This window comes from Macaca nemestrina, chromosome X (assembly GCF_043159975.1).
Source record: "Macaca nemestrina isolate mMacNem1 chromosome X, mMacNem.hap1, whole genome shotgun sequence".
In the NCBI taxonomy this organism is placed as follows: Eukaryota; Metazoa; Chordata; class Mammalia; order Primates; family Cercopithecidae; genus Macaca; species Macaca nemestrina.
Genome location: NC_092145.1, coordinates 45,713,791 through 45,732,405, shown reverse-complemented (window position 1 = coordinate 45,732,405; position 18,615 = coordinate 45,713,791). Strand labels below are relative to the sequence as shown.

General features: G+C 44.0%; 1 protein-coding gene across 1 annotated transcript; it reads right to left on the bottom strand.

Annotated features, from left to right (window-relative positions):
- Window positions 1–13,726: 13,726 nt before the first annotated feature.
- LOC105490465 (potassium voltage-gated channel subfamily E regulatory subunit 5) lies at window positions 13,727–15,202 on the bottom strand. Its single transcript, XM_011756115.2, has one exon. The coding sequence runs from the start codon at window positions 15,048–15,050 to the stop codon at window positions 14,622–14,624; it is 429 nt and encodes a 142-aa protein (XP_011754417.1). The 5' UTR covers window positions 15,051–15,202; the 3' UTR covers window positions 13,727–14,621.
- Between the last annotated feature and the right edge of the window lie 3,413 nt (window positions 15,203–18,615).

The window sequence follows — 18,615 nt, the reverse complement described above, 5'->3', positions numbered from 1 at the left end:
ATTTTTTTTAATTTAAAAAAAGAAAAAAAAAGAATCACCATGAGATCATTAAAAAATACCGAGTTCTATACCCCTTTCCCAGGATTCTGATTTAATTGGTCTGGAAAAAAAAAGAAATAGCAGCAAACAGACACACTTCTTCAATCCTAGGTCGTCTTCCACCTTGCTTCTTCTAATAATGCAACTGTAAAAGCAAAGACCTTGCTTTGGAGCTGAGAGGTCTAAGATGCTGTATATGTGGTGCCAAGTTGCTACAAATCTATCTTGAAGGGAAGAAAAAAGTATTGCTTGCTGTAGGGGAGACAGTGCTGCTTTGGGAGGAGACAAACTTTTAGCTGAGGAGAGAGGAGATTGACCTGGAAGACTGGCCTGGCTCCTGTTCCCCCTCTGGCCCACCGGGCTGGATTTAAGTCCCTCTTGAAACACATAGAGACTTTGTAAGCTTCTCAGTGAGCACTGAGGTTCAGAGGCTGATAAGACAATTCACTTGCAACTTGATGAGACTCCAAGCATAAATAAGCCTGGCTTTGGGCTCCACTAAGCCAGTATAGAAAAGAATTACAAAAAGGATGGTTAGTCCTGCCTCTGTTCATAACTCAGATCTCCAGTGCCTCCCAGAGGAGCATGTGGTGCCAGACAGATCCCTGGGCATTGACACCAGTATGCTTATGATGACATCTAGCCACAGTAGCTGGGGTTGACAGTGGGTTCTGGAGGAAAAGAAAAAAAAGGATAGTAAGTGCAACTGACGGATCAGCTTATAGGCACGTGGGAAGCATCCTTTTGAGTGATTCTCAGATACAAGCAGAGAACTCTCTGAGGGAACTACCTACCTACCTAGAGCACTTGAGGGATGGGGAAGTATAGAAACTTGAGTATAGCTATAAATGTGACCCAGAGTCACAAGCTAAAAGGGCCACAAGGCATTTGAGTCTACTCAGGACCATACACATCACTCAGAGAGTATCCAAAGGGAGAACTAACTCTTCTTTCCCAAAGGGTAGCCAGTGCATATTGGACAAGGCCCTAGCAGCCTTTGGATTGGCCTTTCTGTTCCCCATAGGAGTAAATAAGATGAAAAGTAGGCTCTGTCACATTGTATTTGGATTGGGGCCTGGGCTTGGCGGAGAAATGTTGCTTTTCTATAGATAGATGAGAGCAGGCTTTTTGCCCTGAAGCAAATGATCAGTTGACAGGGCTCAGTGGCAGTCTTCTGCTGCAAAAAGTGCTTGTTTCCACTTCTCCCCTCTCAGACATTTTGCTTGAATTCAGTTCTCTGCTGAAACAGACTCGCACTTAGGAAAACTCTAGTGAGTGTCAACAGACATACACAGGCAACTTCAGCCATGGAAGAGAGGTCTTTCCAAGTGGCAAACAGCTCTGAGGCTAACCCAGCTGAGGGAGCAGTAAAGGTTTTAATTGTGGGTGATTACCCCAAAGACTCAAGGGGAATGAGCAGAAGAACAAAGAGAGAGATAAAGAAATGGGGTGGCATAAAGAGGAAAAATGCAGAGGAGAAGCAAAAACATCCCTTTTCATGTAAGATGCTTTTGGACAGAAACTCCTAGGAGCTGGGGCCTACATGTCGCCCAGAGAGCATTCAGTCAGTACTTGTTCTCTGTAGCTCTGTAAAGTGAGCACTAAAGTTAGTTGCCAGTCCCAGCAGATTGACTTCATGACCGCTGCTGTATGCCCTGAGCACTGATGGAATTCCCCTACCACCAGCACGTGGAAAAACATGGCTCTGATAAATTCCTCTTGATCTTGAACTTGAAAATCTCAAATAACTAAAAACCTGGTTTTGGGTCATCATGCACTAAAGTTTGTGGAGAAGCAGATGGCAGGAGAGAGACTTTTTAAAAAATAAAATGAGCTGTCAAGGAATTATGTGGATTCAATTCAGATTCTGGAAAATTTTCCTCAGCTCTTAGAGATACCCACCTTAATAATAGATGCTTCTGGATTTCTGAGGTTTTGCAAGATCCTTAAATGTATTCCCAATTCTGAAAGAAAAACTTGGTAATGTTTAGGAGAGTAGAGGAGGAGGGAAAAAGGGAGGGAATTTTCCATCTTACAAGTGGACAATATTCTTAAACATCTAATGCCAAGAAGCTTTAGGCATTTATTTACTTCCTTAGGTGCTTAGAGAAACCAGGTCGGGGAGTGGATGTGATTATTCATTTCTCCTTTAAAGGGAAGCTCTGGTTCTCTTCCCAGTCACATGTGGAATTTACACAAGTTTACCCAGTTCACTGTACAGAGGCATTAAGTTGAAGGGCCATCTAAATTAAGCTGCCGTGCTTTGAGCTTAACCCCTACAACTTGGCTCCAGCCTGAGGTGACCTCAAGAGGACTTCTTCTATTGACAACAGTTGGAGACAGCAGTCCAGTTATTACTGATCTCAAAGACCCTGAGGAGGCAGGATTTGGGAGTTTTCTGGACACGCAAAGTCACTGAACTGTATTTATTGGCATTTATTGAGTGACTAATAACAATAACTAATTATGTGTACTTTACATGCATTATTTCACTTCCCAACCCTCTGAGATAGGTAGGCCCTAATATTATCATTGGGAAACTGGGGTTCCAAGAAGTTAAATCACTTACCCAACGTCACTGAGCAAGTAAGTGACAGAACAGGAAGTCTGATCTGTCTGCATGATCCAAGATGCCATGCTGATTCTTTCCAAAGATTTATCAATTGATAATCCTTCCCTTTTATTTCATGTCCACCATTCTTGGAAGAATAGACCATACTGGCTATTTTCTGTTCCTACCACCAACTCACTGCTTAACCCTTTCCCTCTGGCTTTCCCTGTTCCCCACTAACTAGGCATCTGGAAGGTGACCAGTGACAGTCATCAGCAAATCAAATGTCTCCTTCTCAGCCTTCAGTTGCAACCAGTCTTCAGAGTCAGATATTCCTTCTTTCTTGAAATGCTTCTCTCCTTTGTTCTCTGCAGTTTTTCCTCTTTCCTGTTACCTTTTTTATCTGTCCTTCTCTGTCCTCTTCCGTAGATTGCTCTAATGCCTTTCTCCATAGATGTGGATTTTTCTCAAGGCTCTGCCCTCCACCTTGCCTCCACTCTCCTAGATTCAAGATGCAATGCCTCAGTGAGAGGCAGCATAACATAGTGGCTATGAGCACTGACTCTAAAGTCAGGCTGCCTGAATTTCAGTACCCCTCTATCATGTGCTAATAACTTTGGCAAGTTTCTCCATGCCTCTGTTTGCTCATCTGTAACATGAGGATTCATTGAGATCATGTATATAGAGCATTTGAACCAGGGTCTGACAGATAGTAAGCCTCATGCAAGTGTTTGCTTTTATATAGTCTGGGCCCCCAGGCCCTAACTTTCACCTACACTCCAGGCCCACTTCAACTGGTTTCTTCATATCTTTCCCCAAAGATCTCTAAGAAACTCACCATGTCCATAATTGCCTGTATGTCTCCTTCTTCCTATCCCACCTTTTATTACTCATCTCTGTCAAATATCACCACTATCCTCATCAGCATGCTGTTATACCAGCATACCAGGCATACTGGCACATGCCTGTAAACCCATCTTCTTGGGAGGCTGAGGTGGGAGGATCACTTGAACGCAGGAATTCAAGACCAGTCCGGGCAACATAGTAAGAACCCATCTCAAAAACAAAACAAAACAAAACAAAAAACAAACCCAAGACTTTTCAGCTCTGTATGGGATGAAAGAAAAAGAAAACCCTAATGGGTTTGACCCTTCTCTCTCACTCACCATCTTACTGGTTGCATAACTCTGCCAATTCTACCTTTAAAAATTCTCCAATCTGGATGATGAAAATGTTTTGGAGTTGATAGTGGTGATGGTTGCATACCATGTGAATACACTAAATGCCACTGAATTGTATACTTTAAAATGGTTCTAATGGTAACTTTTTTGTTATGTGCATTTTACTACAATAAAAAATGAGGAGGTTGAGGCTGCAGTGAGCCAAGATTGTGCCACTCCAAAGGTACTCCAGCCTGGGTGACAGAATGAGACTCTGTCTCAATAAAAACCAGCAACAACCAAAAACTGACCATATCTCTCTACGTCCATTGCCACTGTCATAGTCCAGGCAACTGTCATCTCTCCTCTGGAATACTGTCACAGCCTCCTAACTGGTCTTTTATACTTCTGCTTTTGTCTACCCCCAAAGGTACTGATCCAGGAGGTCTGAGTTGGGAGCCTGGGAATCTGCCCTATTAACAAGTACCCCAGAGAGAAAGTTTGGGAGTCACTGACTACAGCATGAAGTCCAAACTCCTTAGTCTGGCAGGATCTTTCATGTCTTCTCCTTAGTGTGACTCTCTTCCCCTTTATTTGACTTCTTCTTTGTAATTGCTTTATATTTTGACTAAGGATGATCATTTGCCATGAACTGAGAAGTAGGATTAAGATAATTTTCTCTGAAATTCAAGGAGGAGAGAGAGAGACAGAGAGAGGAGAGAGAGAGAGGAAAAGAGAGCTCTGGATTTAAACCTTAGCTCAAATCCTAGCTCTACCACTTACTAGCTATATCACCCAAAGTAAGTTACTTAACCTGTTTTCATCCTCTCTCTCCTTACCTGTTAAAATAATAGTACTACCCTACAGTTTTGCTGTGAGGATTAAATTAGATAACACACAAAAAGTGCTTAGTATTTATGTATTTACAGCACTTTTACAAAAAAGTTAATGAGTTTTTAAGCTTAGAAAAAATAGAAATGATACATGTTAATGACATAGTTTTTCAATAAATGTCAGAGTTGTTTCCTCAGTGCTTAGCCCAGTGTGTGGCACATATCAAAAGCTAAGTACATTTTTTGCTGCTGCTGTTATTAATATCATAAAGTTGGGGCTAGGATCAAGCACACTGGCAGAGAGCTTAACTCTGGCAAGGTGAAGGAGCACATCTTCCTCAGAGCCGGAAGCATTTTAGATGGCTGTGTGGAGATGGCTCAGATAGAAGCTGAAGAAGCTCCTGTTAGTTGGCCTCAATCTTCTCAGAAATGAAGGAGGTGAAATCATCTCCTGAGAATGAAGGGGAGGGATGCGGCTGGGGGCTTGAGGAGAGGGCAGGAAGTTTGGAGCAGCTGCTGTAGGGAATGTGATAGGGAGTCAGCAAGCGAGGAATGAACGGATTGTTGAACAGCCAGAGAAGCCAGCTTAGAGAGCACACATTGGCAGAGAACCCAGTGCAGGGTTTTTCAAACGAGCCAAGAGTGGAAGCAGCCACCTTCAAGGGGTCACTCAGGGCTGCATATTGGAAAGACAAGAATGGGACGAAAGGTAGGATAGTGAAGGATTGTAGGATGGGTACAGGAACCATGGAACAGTCCATGGACCTGGGCTGCAAAGGAAGTTCATCTATATTCCTTCAACACATATTTAACCACCATATATTTTATACATATTATACAAGTGCCTGGGCATTAGGGATGCTGAAAAGAACCGTACACACAAAATTCCTATATTTAACACAGGCCCACACAAAGACTTGCACACAAATGTTTATACACGTTTTATTCATTATTGTGAAAAACTAGAAACTCAGATAATCTTCAACAGGTGAATGCATAAACAAACTATGATACCTACCTGAAATTACTCAGGAATAAGAAGAAATGAACTATTGATACATGCAACAATATAGATGCATCTCAAAAATCAGTATACTGAATGAAAGAAGTACATACTGCATTATTACATTTGTATAAAATTGTGGGAAATGCAAATTAATCTACAGCAACAAAAACCAGGTCATTGATTGTCTGGGCCAGCAGGAGGGAGACACAAAGCTAATTTTGGGGAGTGATAGGTAGGTTCATTATCTTGATTTTGGTGAGTTTTCACAGAATCAAGACAACATTCATATGTCAAATTCATATTCAATATTCAAAATCGACACATTTGTATGTCAAAACCCATCAGATCATCCACTTTAAATGTATGCACTGTTTGCATGTCAATTATACCTCAAAAAAGTTATCAAAATAAATTTTTTTAAATTGACCATAGAAAAATAAAATATAAAAATAAAAAAATTGACCATGACATCTCTGCCTTCATGGAACTTATAGACTACATGGGAAAGACTGACAGTAAACTAGTAAGTAAATAAAAATGATTATTTTAGTCATTGTTTGCTGCTGTAAAGTAAATATATAGGACAATGGGATAGACAATAGGGTGGGAGTGGGAAAAAGGAGCAACTATAGATAGGATGGTGAAGGAAGGCCACTGAGAAATTGCCATTGAACTAAGTCCTGAATGATGAGAAGGAAACAGCCATTGGATGATGTAAATAAAGAACATTCCAAGCAGAGGAAACAACATGCAAAGACTTTGAGGCAGAAAAGAACTTGAAGTGTTCAAGGAACAAACAGCAAGAAGACTAGTGTCACCTGAGTTTAGTAAGCAAGGAGAAAAGAGTATCAGGAGATGAGGTTTAGAGAGGTTGGCTAGGGTCAGATCATGAGGGGCTATAGATCATGGTAAGGAGTTGAGATTATGTTCTAATCGTATGGGTAACCCAATGGAGGGCCTTGGATTACCCATATGATTAGAACATAAATAGAGAAGAGACATGTTCTACTTTATGCTTCAATATTGTTCTGACTGTTGTATAAAGAACTGATTCTTGTGGGGGGCAATGGTAAAGGTAGGAAGACCAACTAGGAAGTGTTAGGCTAGTTCAGGTAAGAAATGATGGGGATATAGACTACAGTGGTAGAAGTGGAGATCTTGAGAAGTGGTTACATGTAGAATTTCTTTTGAAGGTACAATGGAAAGAATTTGGCTCCTAGATTGGCTGTGGGAGGATGAGGGAAAGAGCAGAATCAATCTGACTTCTGTTTTGGCATAAGCAAATGGGTGGTTGGTGGTAGTACCATTTACAAAAATGGATGCTATCAATAAGGGTAATCCTATAATTAAGTATCTTAATAAGTCTCATCTAGAAGCAGGAAAGACTACACAGAAAGACCAAAGGTGTAATTTCTAGAGCAACAGTATTCACTCAAATTAGCTAGGAAAGGAGGATGTTTGGTGTTTTGTGTTTCACGCTAACCTTATGTTTGTGCATATATAACATGATGAAATGATCTTGTTTTGTCTTACTTCGTTATGGTCACAAAGACATGTCTTGTCTTGCCATTGGACTTATCTGGTACTGGTGAGATTGCTTATGTCCAATAGGAAAATAACATGGCCTACCTGTGAACATCAGGCAAGCTTCTAAGAAGAGTGAAACTAGATGTAAATGTCACATCAGTTCCCAGATGTCAGGGATTGTTTTTTCTTTCACACATAGAAGAGCAAATTTGGGAGAAAGGAACTCAAAAACTCTAATTTGGACGTGTTAACTTTGAGAAAGGTTTAGATACCCAAGGAGAGATGTTACGTAGGCAGTCAAATATGCAAGTCTGAAGAGTAGGGGTTTCAATAGATAAAAACTATATAAATTTGGGAGTCATAATTGTAAAGATTGTATTTATATGTGAGGATAATATTTTTCATGTTGAGACTATTTGACATCATCAAAGGAGAAAGAGTAAGACGGAGAAGAGAGAAGGTCCCAGGATGAAGTCATGGGCAGTTCAACATTGAGAGGTTGAGGAGATGAGAGGTTGAGGAGATGAGAAGGCACCATTAAAAGGGACTGAGAAGAAAAAGGGCTAGTGAAGAAAGAGACAGTCCTGGAGACTGAAGTGTTATGGAAGTAAAAAGATGAGTTTCAACAAGAGTCATCAACTCCATTAAATGCTGCTAAATAGTCACAAAGAATAAAGACTGAAAATTGGGCATTAGATTTGGCAACATGTAGGTCATTGGTGACCAGGACAAAGCAGTTTCATTGGTGTGAGGAGCTGAAAACCGTATTGCAATGGATTGAGACAAGATTGGAAGGTGAGAAACAGAGCCAGAGTGTAGACCATTCATTTGAGGAGTTTTACTCAAAAAGGGAAAAGAGCACTAGGGCAACAGCTGGAGGAGGAAGAAGGGCAAGAGAGTTGTTTTTAAGGTGAACAAGCCTAATATATTTTGTGTGCTGGCAAGAAATGAAACAAATGGAGCCAGAAGAAGAATAATATCCTGAAAAATAGCAATAGCAGTGGAGGGATTGGAAGTCAAGATGAGAGGGAAGTACAGAATGGTAGCTACTGAACCCTTCCCCTGGGCCAGGCACTATGTTAACTTCTTAATCTTCACAGCAACCCTGGGGAAGTAGGTACTACATCTACTTTACAGAGGTGGAAAGGAGGCTTGGAGGTTAAGTAACTTTCTTGACATCACCCAGTTAGTGAAAAACCATAGAGTTGGACCCATGCAGCCTGGCACTAGCACCTACATCCTATGCACCACAGTATTCTGCCTTAGTGGAAGATGGAAAAAATAAGAAGGTGGGGGATCTTGAACGTACCAGCCACCAGGACTTGCTAGAGGAGAGGCTCACACTTCCATGGGATAGTGCCAGATACTTGGTACACAGGATGGAGACTAACCCAGCTGATTTCAGAGCAGCTACCTCCAAGCAGGGCTTGTCATTTCTCTGTGGCCTTGATTTAGTAGAGACTTATAGGTAGATTGCAGGAAAATGATGGCAACTCCATTCTTACAGTCCTCAGGGGACCCATCCTAGTATTTCTTCCCTCATTCCCCTCAGCCATTCCTCTTGGTGTTATGTTTGCTAAGGTGGCCTTCCAGTGGACAGAGGGCTAACTGGGAAGCAGGGCAAGGCCTTCTCTCCCCTTCCATCTGCCCCAATTACTCCCATCTCCACCCCCATCTTATCCCCCACAATAGGAGCCTCACATGAAAATGAAGATGCCCTCCTAGGCTGAATGTTGCAGTCTTCCAAAATCCCCTAGAAGCAGTGGAGTAAAGAAAAAAAAAAAAGTCCTTTCCTTGAGAAGCTAATCACAATGTTGTGACTGCCAGAGTTAGCTTACCCATATCATATTTGAGTGTCCTAGGACAAGCCCTCTTTCATGCCCCTCTCCCTCACTCAGTGTCTGAAAGCCACTATTAAAAATATATTCTTGCATCATCGCTGAGATGAATCGCAGATTAGGTATAAATGAATAAGATCATTAGATCCTAGCAGTAGGAAAGAGATAGTTTGGGAATACTGGGACTAGGGAGAGCAAGAGTGAGCTCGGAACAAGAAGGGGAAAAATGAGATAAATACCAATCCCATAGTTTTTCCAGAAGCTGATCCTAATCACATTGCCCCTAAAGAAGTGGTCCTAAAAGAGGAAGATTGAAATTAACAAGTCCTTTGTCTCCATTCTTTCTTGTGCTGGGCCTGCTGGAGCTGTAGCCCCTACTGGATCACAGTTAGATCCTAAAAAGAACCAAGGGGAGATCCCCTGTTCTTCTAGGGACCTGAAGTGTTTTCTTGAATAGACATCTTATGAGTCAGGTATGTGGAAATCCAGTGAGTTTGTACTGCAATCCAGTCATTCATGGCCACCTCCATCCTCCCCAGGGTTCCAAGAGCATCTGGCAGTGAGAGTAGAATGTGACTTGAGAAGCTGTGGGAAGTCCAGCATACCCACCTGTGTACTCTGCCTGACATCTGTAAACATTTCAAGGTACATCTTCTTCCATATTCCACTGAACCCCACAACTGGAGTTTCTTTCTTGGGGCTTTACCTTTACACTATCCTAAGTGATCTGTTATAAAATGTGAATATCCATGGAAGGGGTACCATCTAAAGCAATGATTAAGTATGCCACTTCTATTTGAGGGAATTTAAGCGTTCTCGTTTTTCTCTGACTGAAAATGGCACTGTGGTAAAACAATGTCTATGTACTTAACACTACTGAGCAGTACACTTTTAAAAATGGCTATGTGGGTAAATATCACATAATGTGTATTTTACCACAATCTAAAAAATGTATCTGAGGGATTTCCCTGTCTACTCTGGCTGCACTCTCTTCAGAGGAAGAGGCACAGGCCACAGCTTTGACCACGACTCTGTCCTCTTTCAAAACATAGCAGATGGGGGACTAGTTGGGGCCACCTGGTCCCATGCTGTGAGGCCTAGCACCGAAAGAGGAATTGGCTTAACCACATTATTTGTCTTCCTGGACAGCCTATAGGTTATGTTAAGTAGGAACAAAAGGGCTGAAAAGTGACTTCTCATCCAACAGCTTCTCCCAAGGCCATTTTTGATGGAAAGGTCAAGTTCATCTAGGCTGACTATTGACCAATCTAATCTGTTCACCTTTGGTGATCCTCAGTCATACTCTCTTACCGTCACAGAACATTCCAGTTCACTCTTCCTCCTACCTCCCTTATGAAGCCCAGCACCCATGATTCTTACCCTTCATTCTTTTCTCTTATGCTCGCTACCAATCCCTGAGGACTCCTGTCTTCAAAAGTCTAGACTCCAGTCCTGGTGGAGCATTGTAAATAAAGTGCTACTGTCATACTTTTTTTTAAAGAGCACCATGGGCTTGCAGGTAAACGAGAGTAGAGTAGAATGGTGAGACAGTTATGCAGTTTCCTGTTCAGCCAAGATCCTGAGAATGGGGTAGATAAGCTTGAAAATGTGGGAGCCAGTGGCTAAGTATCAGCAATCCTCTTCTTTGAGCGTTAACAGTAGAAACTACATAATGGAAACTTTTCTCTTCCTCCCACTACCCTTACCCAAGTGCAAAGAGCACTCCTCCAAAGAAAGAAAAGTATAAACTTAATACCTTCTATAGCTTCTATACTTCTCCTAGCCTTTTCCCATCTATTATCTCACTTGATCCTCAAATCCCCACAGCTGTAGACACTGGGGCACCAAGAGGTTAAGCAGCTCACTCTGAGAAACAAAGCTGGTTAATTGGCAAAGCCTGAGCTGGACCCAAGTTCTCCTGATTTCTGGTCCTATGCTCTCTCCACATCATGGTGTATTTGCTTTAGCCGGCAGGCAAGATTGTTTGGAAAGCAGCCCAGACCCTTTTATTGTTGTTGATGATACAAGTTATGTGCAGACCTTGGGTTTATAAAAGCAATGACAAATTGAAAAAGAGAAGATGGTAACTACAAACAAACAAAAGACCCCACTTATATCCTTCTAGAAAAGTAAAATTGACAACACAGAATTGTGTCTGTAATAGAAGAAAAGCATTTCTTTTCGCACTGTCGATGAGTAATTCCAGACATTGAAACTCAAAACATTCCCCTAGTTCTTCTTTGTAGAAAGCCTCAAGTTACAAGTAAGGAAGCAAAGGTCTTTTGCTTCATTATTATTTTGAAGTGAAGATCGAACCTGAATTGAAAGAGGATCTGGTTATGCAGAGGAGAAACAGACTGCTTGGTGGAGTAAAAAAAAAAAAAAAATCATTCTATTAGAATGTTTAACATCTTTAAAATCACATTAAGGACAAAGCTAACATTTTCCCAACTTGTATAGTCAGCTATTGCTATTCAGGGATACATTATCAAAACCAGGGGTTGGCCAAGCAGCACCCAGTTCTTCTTTCTTCTCCCTATCTTTTGCTGACCACAATATGATCACTTCAATGCTGTTAACACCTCCACTGTCTGGTAAAAGTTGAGTGTCCAGACTTCTGAAAAACTTCATTATCTGGGAGACAGTTGAAAGTCTGAGAGTATTTGAAAAAAGCCACTAGAAAGTAAATTAAATCATTCTTCCCAGCCCACGTCACTTTTCTCACCAGGAGGGTTCTATAGCTACTCTCGCTACATGTTCTTCATGGGTACCCTAAGTCATCATAAAAAGGTTAAAATGTTTTTAAAAGCAGGAACATTTTCCATGGGATTTGTTTTCCACAGCTGGCACATTAATACATAGTATGGGCACTGTCCCAACTGCTCCCAGCTTCTTTTATTTTTGGCAATATATTCTTTTAAATGTCTATGGGAAAATGGTACAAATGTGTACCAAATTTCAACACCTGAAGCAGTGACTATGCTTCATTATCAAAGTAACCTTGAGGCTGGGTGCAGTGGCTCACGCCTGTAATCCCAACACATTGGGAGGCCGAGGTGGGCAGATCACTTGAGGTCAGGAGGTTGAGGCCAACCTGGCCAACATGATGAATCCCCGTCTCTACTAAAAAAAAATATATATATATATATATGTGTGTGTGTGTGTGTGTATATATATATATAATTAGCCGGTGTGGTGGCGCAGCCTGTAGCCCTGCTACCCTGCTACTCGGGAACTGAGGCAAGAGGATCCCTTGAACCTGGGAGGCAGAGATTGCAGTGAGCCAAGATCGCGACACTGCACTCCAGCCTGGGCGACAGAGCAAGACTCTATCTCAGTTCTAAAAATTAATAACCTTGAGTCCCCATTATGCCAGATAAATGAATGGCATTGTTTTACTTAGAACACAGGACTGAAGACTGCCCCGTCACATGTCCTCAGCATTGCTGTATATTATGCCTTCCCTCCACATCCTCCCCAGGCCTTCCTGCCTGGCTTGAAATGGCTCACACAGCTTCCCTTCTCTTTCTGTCATCGTCTTGGACTCCTGCCCAATCCCTGGCCCTCACCTTCAAGAGTGACCTTATGGCTGGAACAAGGACTGGAGAAGAGCCAATGGGGCAAGGCCAGTATAGCTTCAAGGAGTGAATCCTGGAAATAAAGGTAAGTTCACTTATTAATAGTTCCAATAAAATGCTAGATGGGCTGGAAGGTCAGACCCAATGCCTTGAATGAGGTTTGTGTGTTACCAGTGCATTTAAGTGACTGGTAATATATTTGTCCTGCTATCATTATCAGAGAACCCAGCTATATTTAAGCAAATTGGCTTACTTCTAAGAGGTGATTTTATTTGTGGTTGATGAAGCCCAAACAGCCATCATCAGATATAAGCATTTCAGCTGTAAGCAGGGAAGTTTCTGACAACCTTTTTGAGACAAGGAGAACAGATGAGTACAACACATACCTCTAACTTTACCCATCATTGGTTAAGATTGCTCAGTTCAAGAATTTTCTCTTTGACTTCAGATTTATACTATTTGGTGGCTTCCTTGTCTGTTAATAAGCCACTTTAAAAAAGTTATTGGCTGGGTGCGGTGGCTCATGCCTGTAATCCCAGCACTTTGGGAGGCCAAGGCAGGCGGATCACTTGAGGTCAAGAGTTCGAGACCCTCCTGGCCAACATGGTGAAACCCCCGTCTCTACTAAAAATACAAAAATTAACTGGGCATGGTGGGGCACATCTGTAATCCCAGCTACTAAGGAGGCTACTTGGGAGGCCGAGGCAGGAGAATCACTTGAACCCAGGAGGCAGAGGCTTCAGTGAGCCTTGATTGTGCCACTGTACTCCACCCTGGGTGACACAGAGAGACTCTGTCTCAAAAAAAGTAAAATAAAAAGTTATTAAGGCGGCTTCTAAACATTAGGTTTGATAATAGCTGAAAGTGATGGGTCTTAGAGGTTTTTTTTAAAGTGCATCCTGAAAAACTGCATTGTGATCTTTGAAAGTGCTTCAGAAATAAGAAAAAAGGAGGGGTAAGTGATAAAGTAGGTATAACTTTTGAAACACTTGAAGAAACAACCCATTTAGCCACATAAACATTTTCTTCACCCACAATCACACGTATCAAATTGGAACTGGATATATAGATACAAATATCACAACCACCCAACCCCCAAATCCAAACTTCATTTCCAAAAGCAAAAGAAAAAGGATTCCTTCTCCATATGGTACTGGGTCTTAAGGCTGGAATCTTTGAGAGAAGAGTCTTGCGTTATTGTTTAAACAACCTTTATTACCTGCCTCTGACATTCCCCAGGGTTACAGAGCAGGGAACATCTGAGCCTCAAGTTCCACGGATGAAGCAGACACTGCAATAACAACTGAATCAATAGAAGAGAGGCATTTGGAAGTACGGGGGTGATACACCCAGTAATGGTAACCCTCAGCAGAAGATGGCATAGCTACCAGAAATCAGGGAAGTTACCACTGGGATGAAAACTGGGGAGGCGAGAAAACCATACAGTTGCAGTCATAGATCATTTCCCTCCCGGTTGAGCACTCCTCCCGCTTCCGTCCCCCATTAAGTTCATTCTATCCCATAGACTGTTCCTAGTGTCCTGCTAGCTCCCTACTGAAAGAGAGAGGGAGGGAAAAGATGTCTGAGGTCTCTTCATTTCCTTTGTCTCTGTCCCTAAGGCAACTGGAAGCTGGAGCTGCTGCAGTCGGCCTGGCAAGCCTGCTGGCTCTACAGAGTGAGCAGTCGCTGGCAGCCCCTGGAGCAGCTGCCAGTTAGAAGGCCCAGAGTTCTGATAGAATGCATTGCTTCAGTTCAATGCCAAGTGTTGGACGTGTTGGATTCAGTTCCCAGAGGGCTGGAGCCTGCTGTCAGGGCTGTCTGAAGACAAGAGAGCAGAGGCAGTTTAGTGCAGTTGGATGTGCAGGGTAGGGGTGCAGGCGCAGGGGTGAAGAGGGAGAAACTGGCCAGGAATGGGTAAGGTGGTGCTTCTCCTTCCAGGGCCTTCCAGACAAGGTCTCCTGGCCTCTCACCATTATTTGGGCCTCAGATGAGGCGAACCCTGGAAGGGAGTGGGGGGTGAAAGGCGGGAAGCGCGCCCAGGGATGAGCGAGATGAGGAGGGCGCGAACCAGCAACCTGGGGCTGTGGTTTTAGACCCGCTCAGCCCCCTGGGCCAGGGCAGGCAGCCCCCCGGGGGCAAGCTGGCGGCAGCCCTCGGCCGGGGAGTCCGCGGCAGTCTCGGCGTCGGCGGCCAGGGCGCCTCCTGGGGCCCATTCATGCTCGGCGCTAGCCTGGGACGGCTCGTCCTTGGCCTCGACGAGTTTACGGGAGCGGGTGTAGGCCAGGATGAGGCCTCCGGCCAAGCAGGCGTAGAAGATCATGATGAGCAGGATGTAGAGATAGGCGTCGTCGCCCTTGGCGCTGGTCACTTCGCGGCCCAGGAAAGGGTCAGGCACGACCCCCATGCCCATGCTGGGGCCAGGGCCTGCGCCCAAGCCGCTGGCGTTACCCCGATGGTGCAGCTCGAGCAACAGGCGGCTCAGAAGGGTTCGCAGCCTCTGGCTCTCGCTGCAGTTCATGGCTTTCGGGGAGTGACACGGCGGCTCCAGGACGCTGCTGACCTTTCCCCCTGGGCGAGGGGAAGCGAGCTAGCGAGCGGGCCGGCCGGCGGGCAGGGCTCAGCGGTGGCAACGGCGGTGGCACCCAGCTCTCCGGCGGTCTCGCAGTGGCTGGGGGCGCTGACCGCGGGGCCTCCTTATTCTCTCACTCCCGCCCCTCCTCCCCTTCCCCACCACGCCCCCTCCGGCCCGCGGCCGCCTCTTCCCAGGCTCTGGCTGTCTCGCTGTTCCAGGGAAAGGGGACAGCTGGTGGGGGGAGGAGAAGGGGACAAGAGTGGGGGCGAGGCTGAGAGACGGGCGGAGGGGGCGGGGGCTCGGAATGCGCGAGGCCCCGGGCAGCAGAGGCTGGCAGGGCAGCTTGCTGGGGCCAAGCCTGGACCCTGGGCTGCGGAAGAGAATTCCTTCCAAGTTCTGGCCACCTGCCCTGTAGGCCAGGCTTTGGCCCAGATACAGCATTTGGCCCCCTAAGGCAGCTCTGCCTTGGGGCGCTCAAGGGAGAGGGCAGACGCCTTTCTGCGGCAGAGACCCCTTGTCCACATTTTATGGAAGTTACTCCCATATACGAGGACCCAGGCCTATCTTTTTAGTCCTCATTCCTTTCTTTTTCCCCCTGCCCCCCTTCTCACCCCCCTCCCACCTTGTCGGAGGAGAGCATCTCATTCAGAAGATGTTTAGGCTGAATTTGGTGACTGAGTGCACAGGCACCTGCTAGAAGGCCAAGGCAGAGTAGAATTCCCTGGTTATCCAAAATGGTTTCTGGTGATATAAGTGATGTAACAGCCTTCTTGGAAGCACCCCTGCTCTGATGTTCTATGACACTTTTTGAAAAGTCCACACATCTTAGCACATGAATGTCCTATTCATAATGGGACCCTGTTTCCCATGGGTAAATAAGCCATCTTCCCAGAAGTGAAACCAAGTTCTTCCAGTAAGAGTAGCATGCACATTAAAAAAGGCCCTTTGAATACACTCTGTAGATGTCTCGGGATCTGAAAAGTGCCAGTTCTAGAGAATATGCTCACCCTACTCCCAGTTAGGCCAGTACACAGCTATGTGCCTCTCTAGACTTGGTAACAGGTCTAGGCCCTAATGGCTTATAGGACAGCCATTTTTTCTCAGAGGCTATCTTTTTTTAGGGGAAAACAAGGCACCAAGACAAAGATCAGGCCAGATATGTTAAATTGGAAACAGACTGAGCTTCACAAAGGAAAAGGGTTGGTTTGTAAATGGTGGGGTAGAAAAAATTAGGTAGTGCTGGCTAGGTGTAGTTGTCCATAGTTGCCAAATGAGAGCAGAAAGAAAGAAAAGTGTATGACCTTATGCACACCTTGAAAATAATGCTGCCTGTTCAAGACCGTTCAGTCCAGGGACCATTCCATCTATAGGTGCCATGGGTTAAAAAAGGAAGGTTTTCCGATGCCTCTTCCCCAACCGTTCTTCAGCTCACCATCCACCCAGGGGCTGTAGCCTTCTGTGTGTTCAGGTGAGGCTGGCATCAAACTGTATCCAGGGTCTCAAAAAGAGCCTTGCTTCACAGCCTCTAAACAGGCCTCAGAGACATTCCGCATGACCCTGACACTGGCTGCCTTCTAATCACCTTGCCTCAATCTTCTCACCTCAGAGGGGCTCAGGAAAGAATTGTTAAAGCAACTTGGCAGGATGAATGCCAGAGAACACAGCTAGAGAATTTTCAAAGCAGTACTAACCTAGTGATATGACTGTTGAGCTAAAAAGACTTCTGTTATCTGTTAAAACAAGAGTCCCCAACCTCCCAGGCTGCTGGACCCTGGCCTGTTAGGAACCAGCCGCACAGAAAGAGGTGAGCAGAGGGCAAGTGAGCATTATTGCCTGAGCTCCACCTCCTGTCGGATTAGCGGTGGCATTAGTCTCAGAGGAGCTCAAACCGTATTGTGAACTGTGCATGCCACGGATCTAGGTTGCATGCTCTTTATGAGAATCTAATGCCTGATGATCTGAAGTGAAACAGTTTCATCCCGAAACTATCTGCCCCTCCCCAATGTCCATGGAAAAAATTGTCTTCCACAAAACAAGTCTCTGGTGCCAAAAATGTTGGGTCTGCTGTGTTAAAACATACCTAGAAATATCTAGGGATTTTTTTTTTTTTTAGAGGAAAGGAGGAAGAAGCCTCTTTACTGTAACATAAAAATAATCATTTAAACTTGTTTTCTAATTTAAACAGCCTTATGAGCGAATAAGATTCTCATTTTCCAAAAAGGAAACTGAGGTTCAGACTGGGTAAGTAGCAGGACTGGAATTATAAAGTTTGACCTTCTTCTTCTCAGTCCTAACACATTACTTGCGTCACGTGGGTGGTATTCAAGCGCTACCTCCATTTTCCCACCTCTCCCTCCTCTTGAACCTTCTAGAGTCCAGTGCTTTCTGCCAAGACTGCTTTCCATAAGTCACTTCACCAGTGACCTCCCGGTCAAATTCAGGGGTCTCTGCTCCCTTTGCATCTTTGACCTCGAGGATGAATTTGAAACCATCAACCACCCACTCCTTCCTGCAACTCTCCTACCCTTGGCTCTTGTGGCATTGCATTCTCAGGTTTCTCTTCTTATCTCTCTGACCCATCATTCTCTGTCTCCTTTGCTGGTTCCTCTTCTTTCCTTCTCCCATTTACTATTGGAATCCCCAAAGACTCAGTCCTCAGCTATTCTGTCTCAACACCCATTTCCTTGAAGAATGTCTCTTTACATGGTTTCACCTACCACTTGGCATATATTTAGCCAAATTTGAATCTCTAGCTCTGATTCTTGGTAGCATGTCTCAGATCCCTCTGCTCCTTCCTTTCTCGTTTTATTGCCACAAGCTTAATCCATGTCCTCATTACCGCAGGTCAAATATGCAAACAGAGAATCCTGGCTTACAGCCGAATCTATCATGTTATGGCTAGAATAATTCTGCAACACCACTTCCATCAATTCAGCCCTATGTTCAGAAACCCCGGAGTTGTTACTCATTGATTCTTTAATAGAGTTTAGTCTTCTGTGGTGGAACTTAAGTCCTTACTACCAATAGACACCATCTTCTCCCCTTTAAATTTGAAAAACAGCATCTTCCTGGAGTTCCTCTGCAATACTCTGTGCATTTTGCCTTCCTCAAAATTTGCTGACTGAAAGAAGCCTTGCTGTATCCCCGTTTGTGCTTTCAGATTCTTCACAATGCACCCTTCTGAGCTTTACTTTGCAGCATTCAATGCAGAAATCTTGGAAAGCACAAAAAAGTAACAAGAAAAAATTTGGAAATCTTGGAAAACGCAAAAAAGCACAAGAAAAATTTTGGAAATCTTGGAAAACACAAAAAAGTGACAAGAAAAAAGGACAAAAAATTACCAATAGTGCATACTCATGACAAATCTCTCTTTCTCTCTCTCTCTCTCTCTTTCGTGTTTCATGGCCTTTTTCTCGTGTTTCATGGCCTTAACAACGTACTGTAAATTTTTCCATGTCATTTACTATTTCTCCATAGCGTTTTTTGTCTACACAGTACTCCAGACTATGGA

Bases quoted from the DNA above. Each gene is read 5' to 3' on its own strand.
- LOC105490465 (XM_011756115.2), bottom strand. From the start codon at position 15,050: ATGAACTGCAGCGAGAGCCAGAGGCTGCGAACCCTTCTGAGCCGCCTG.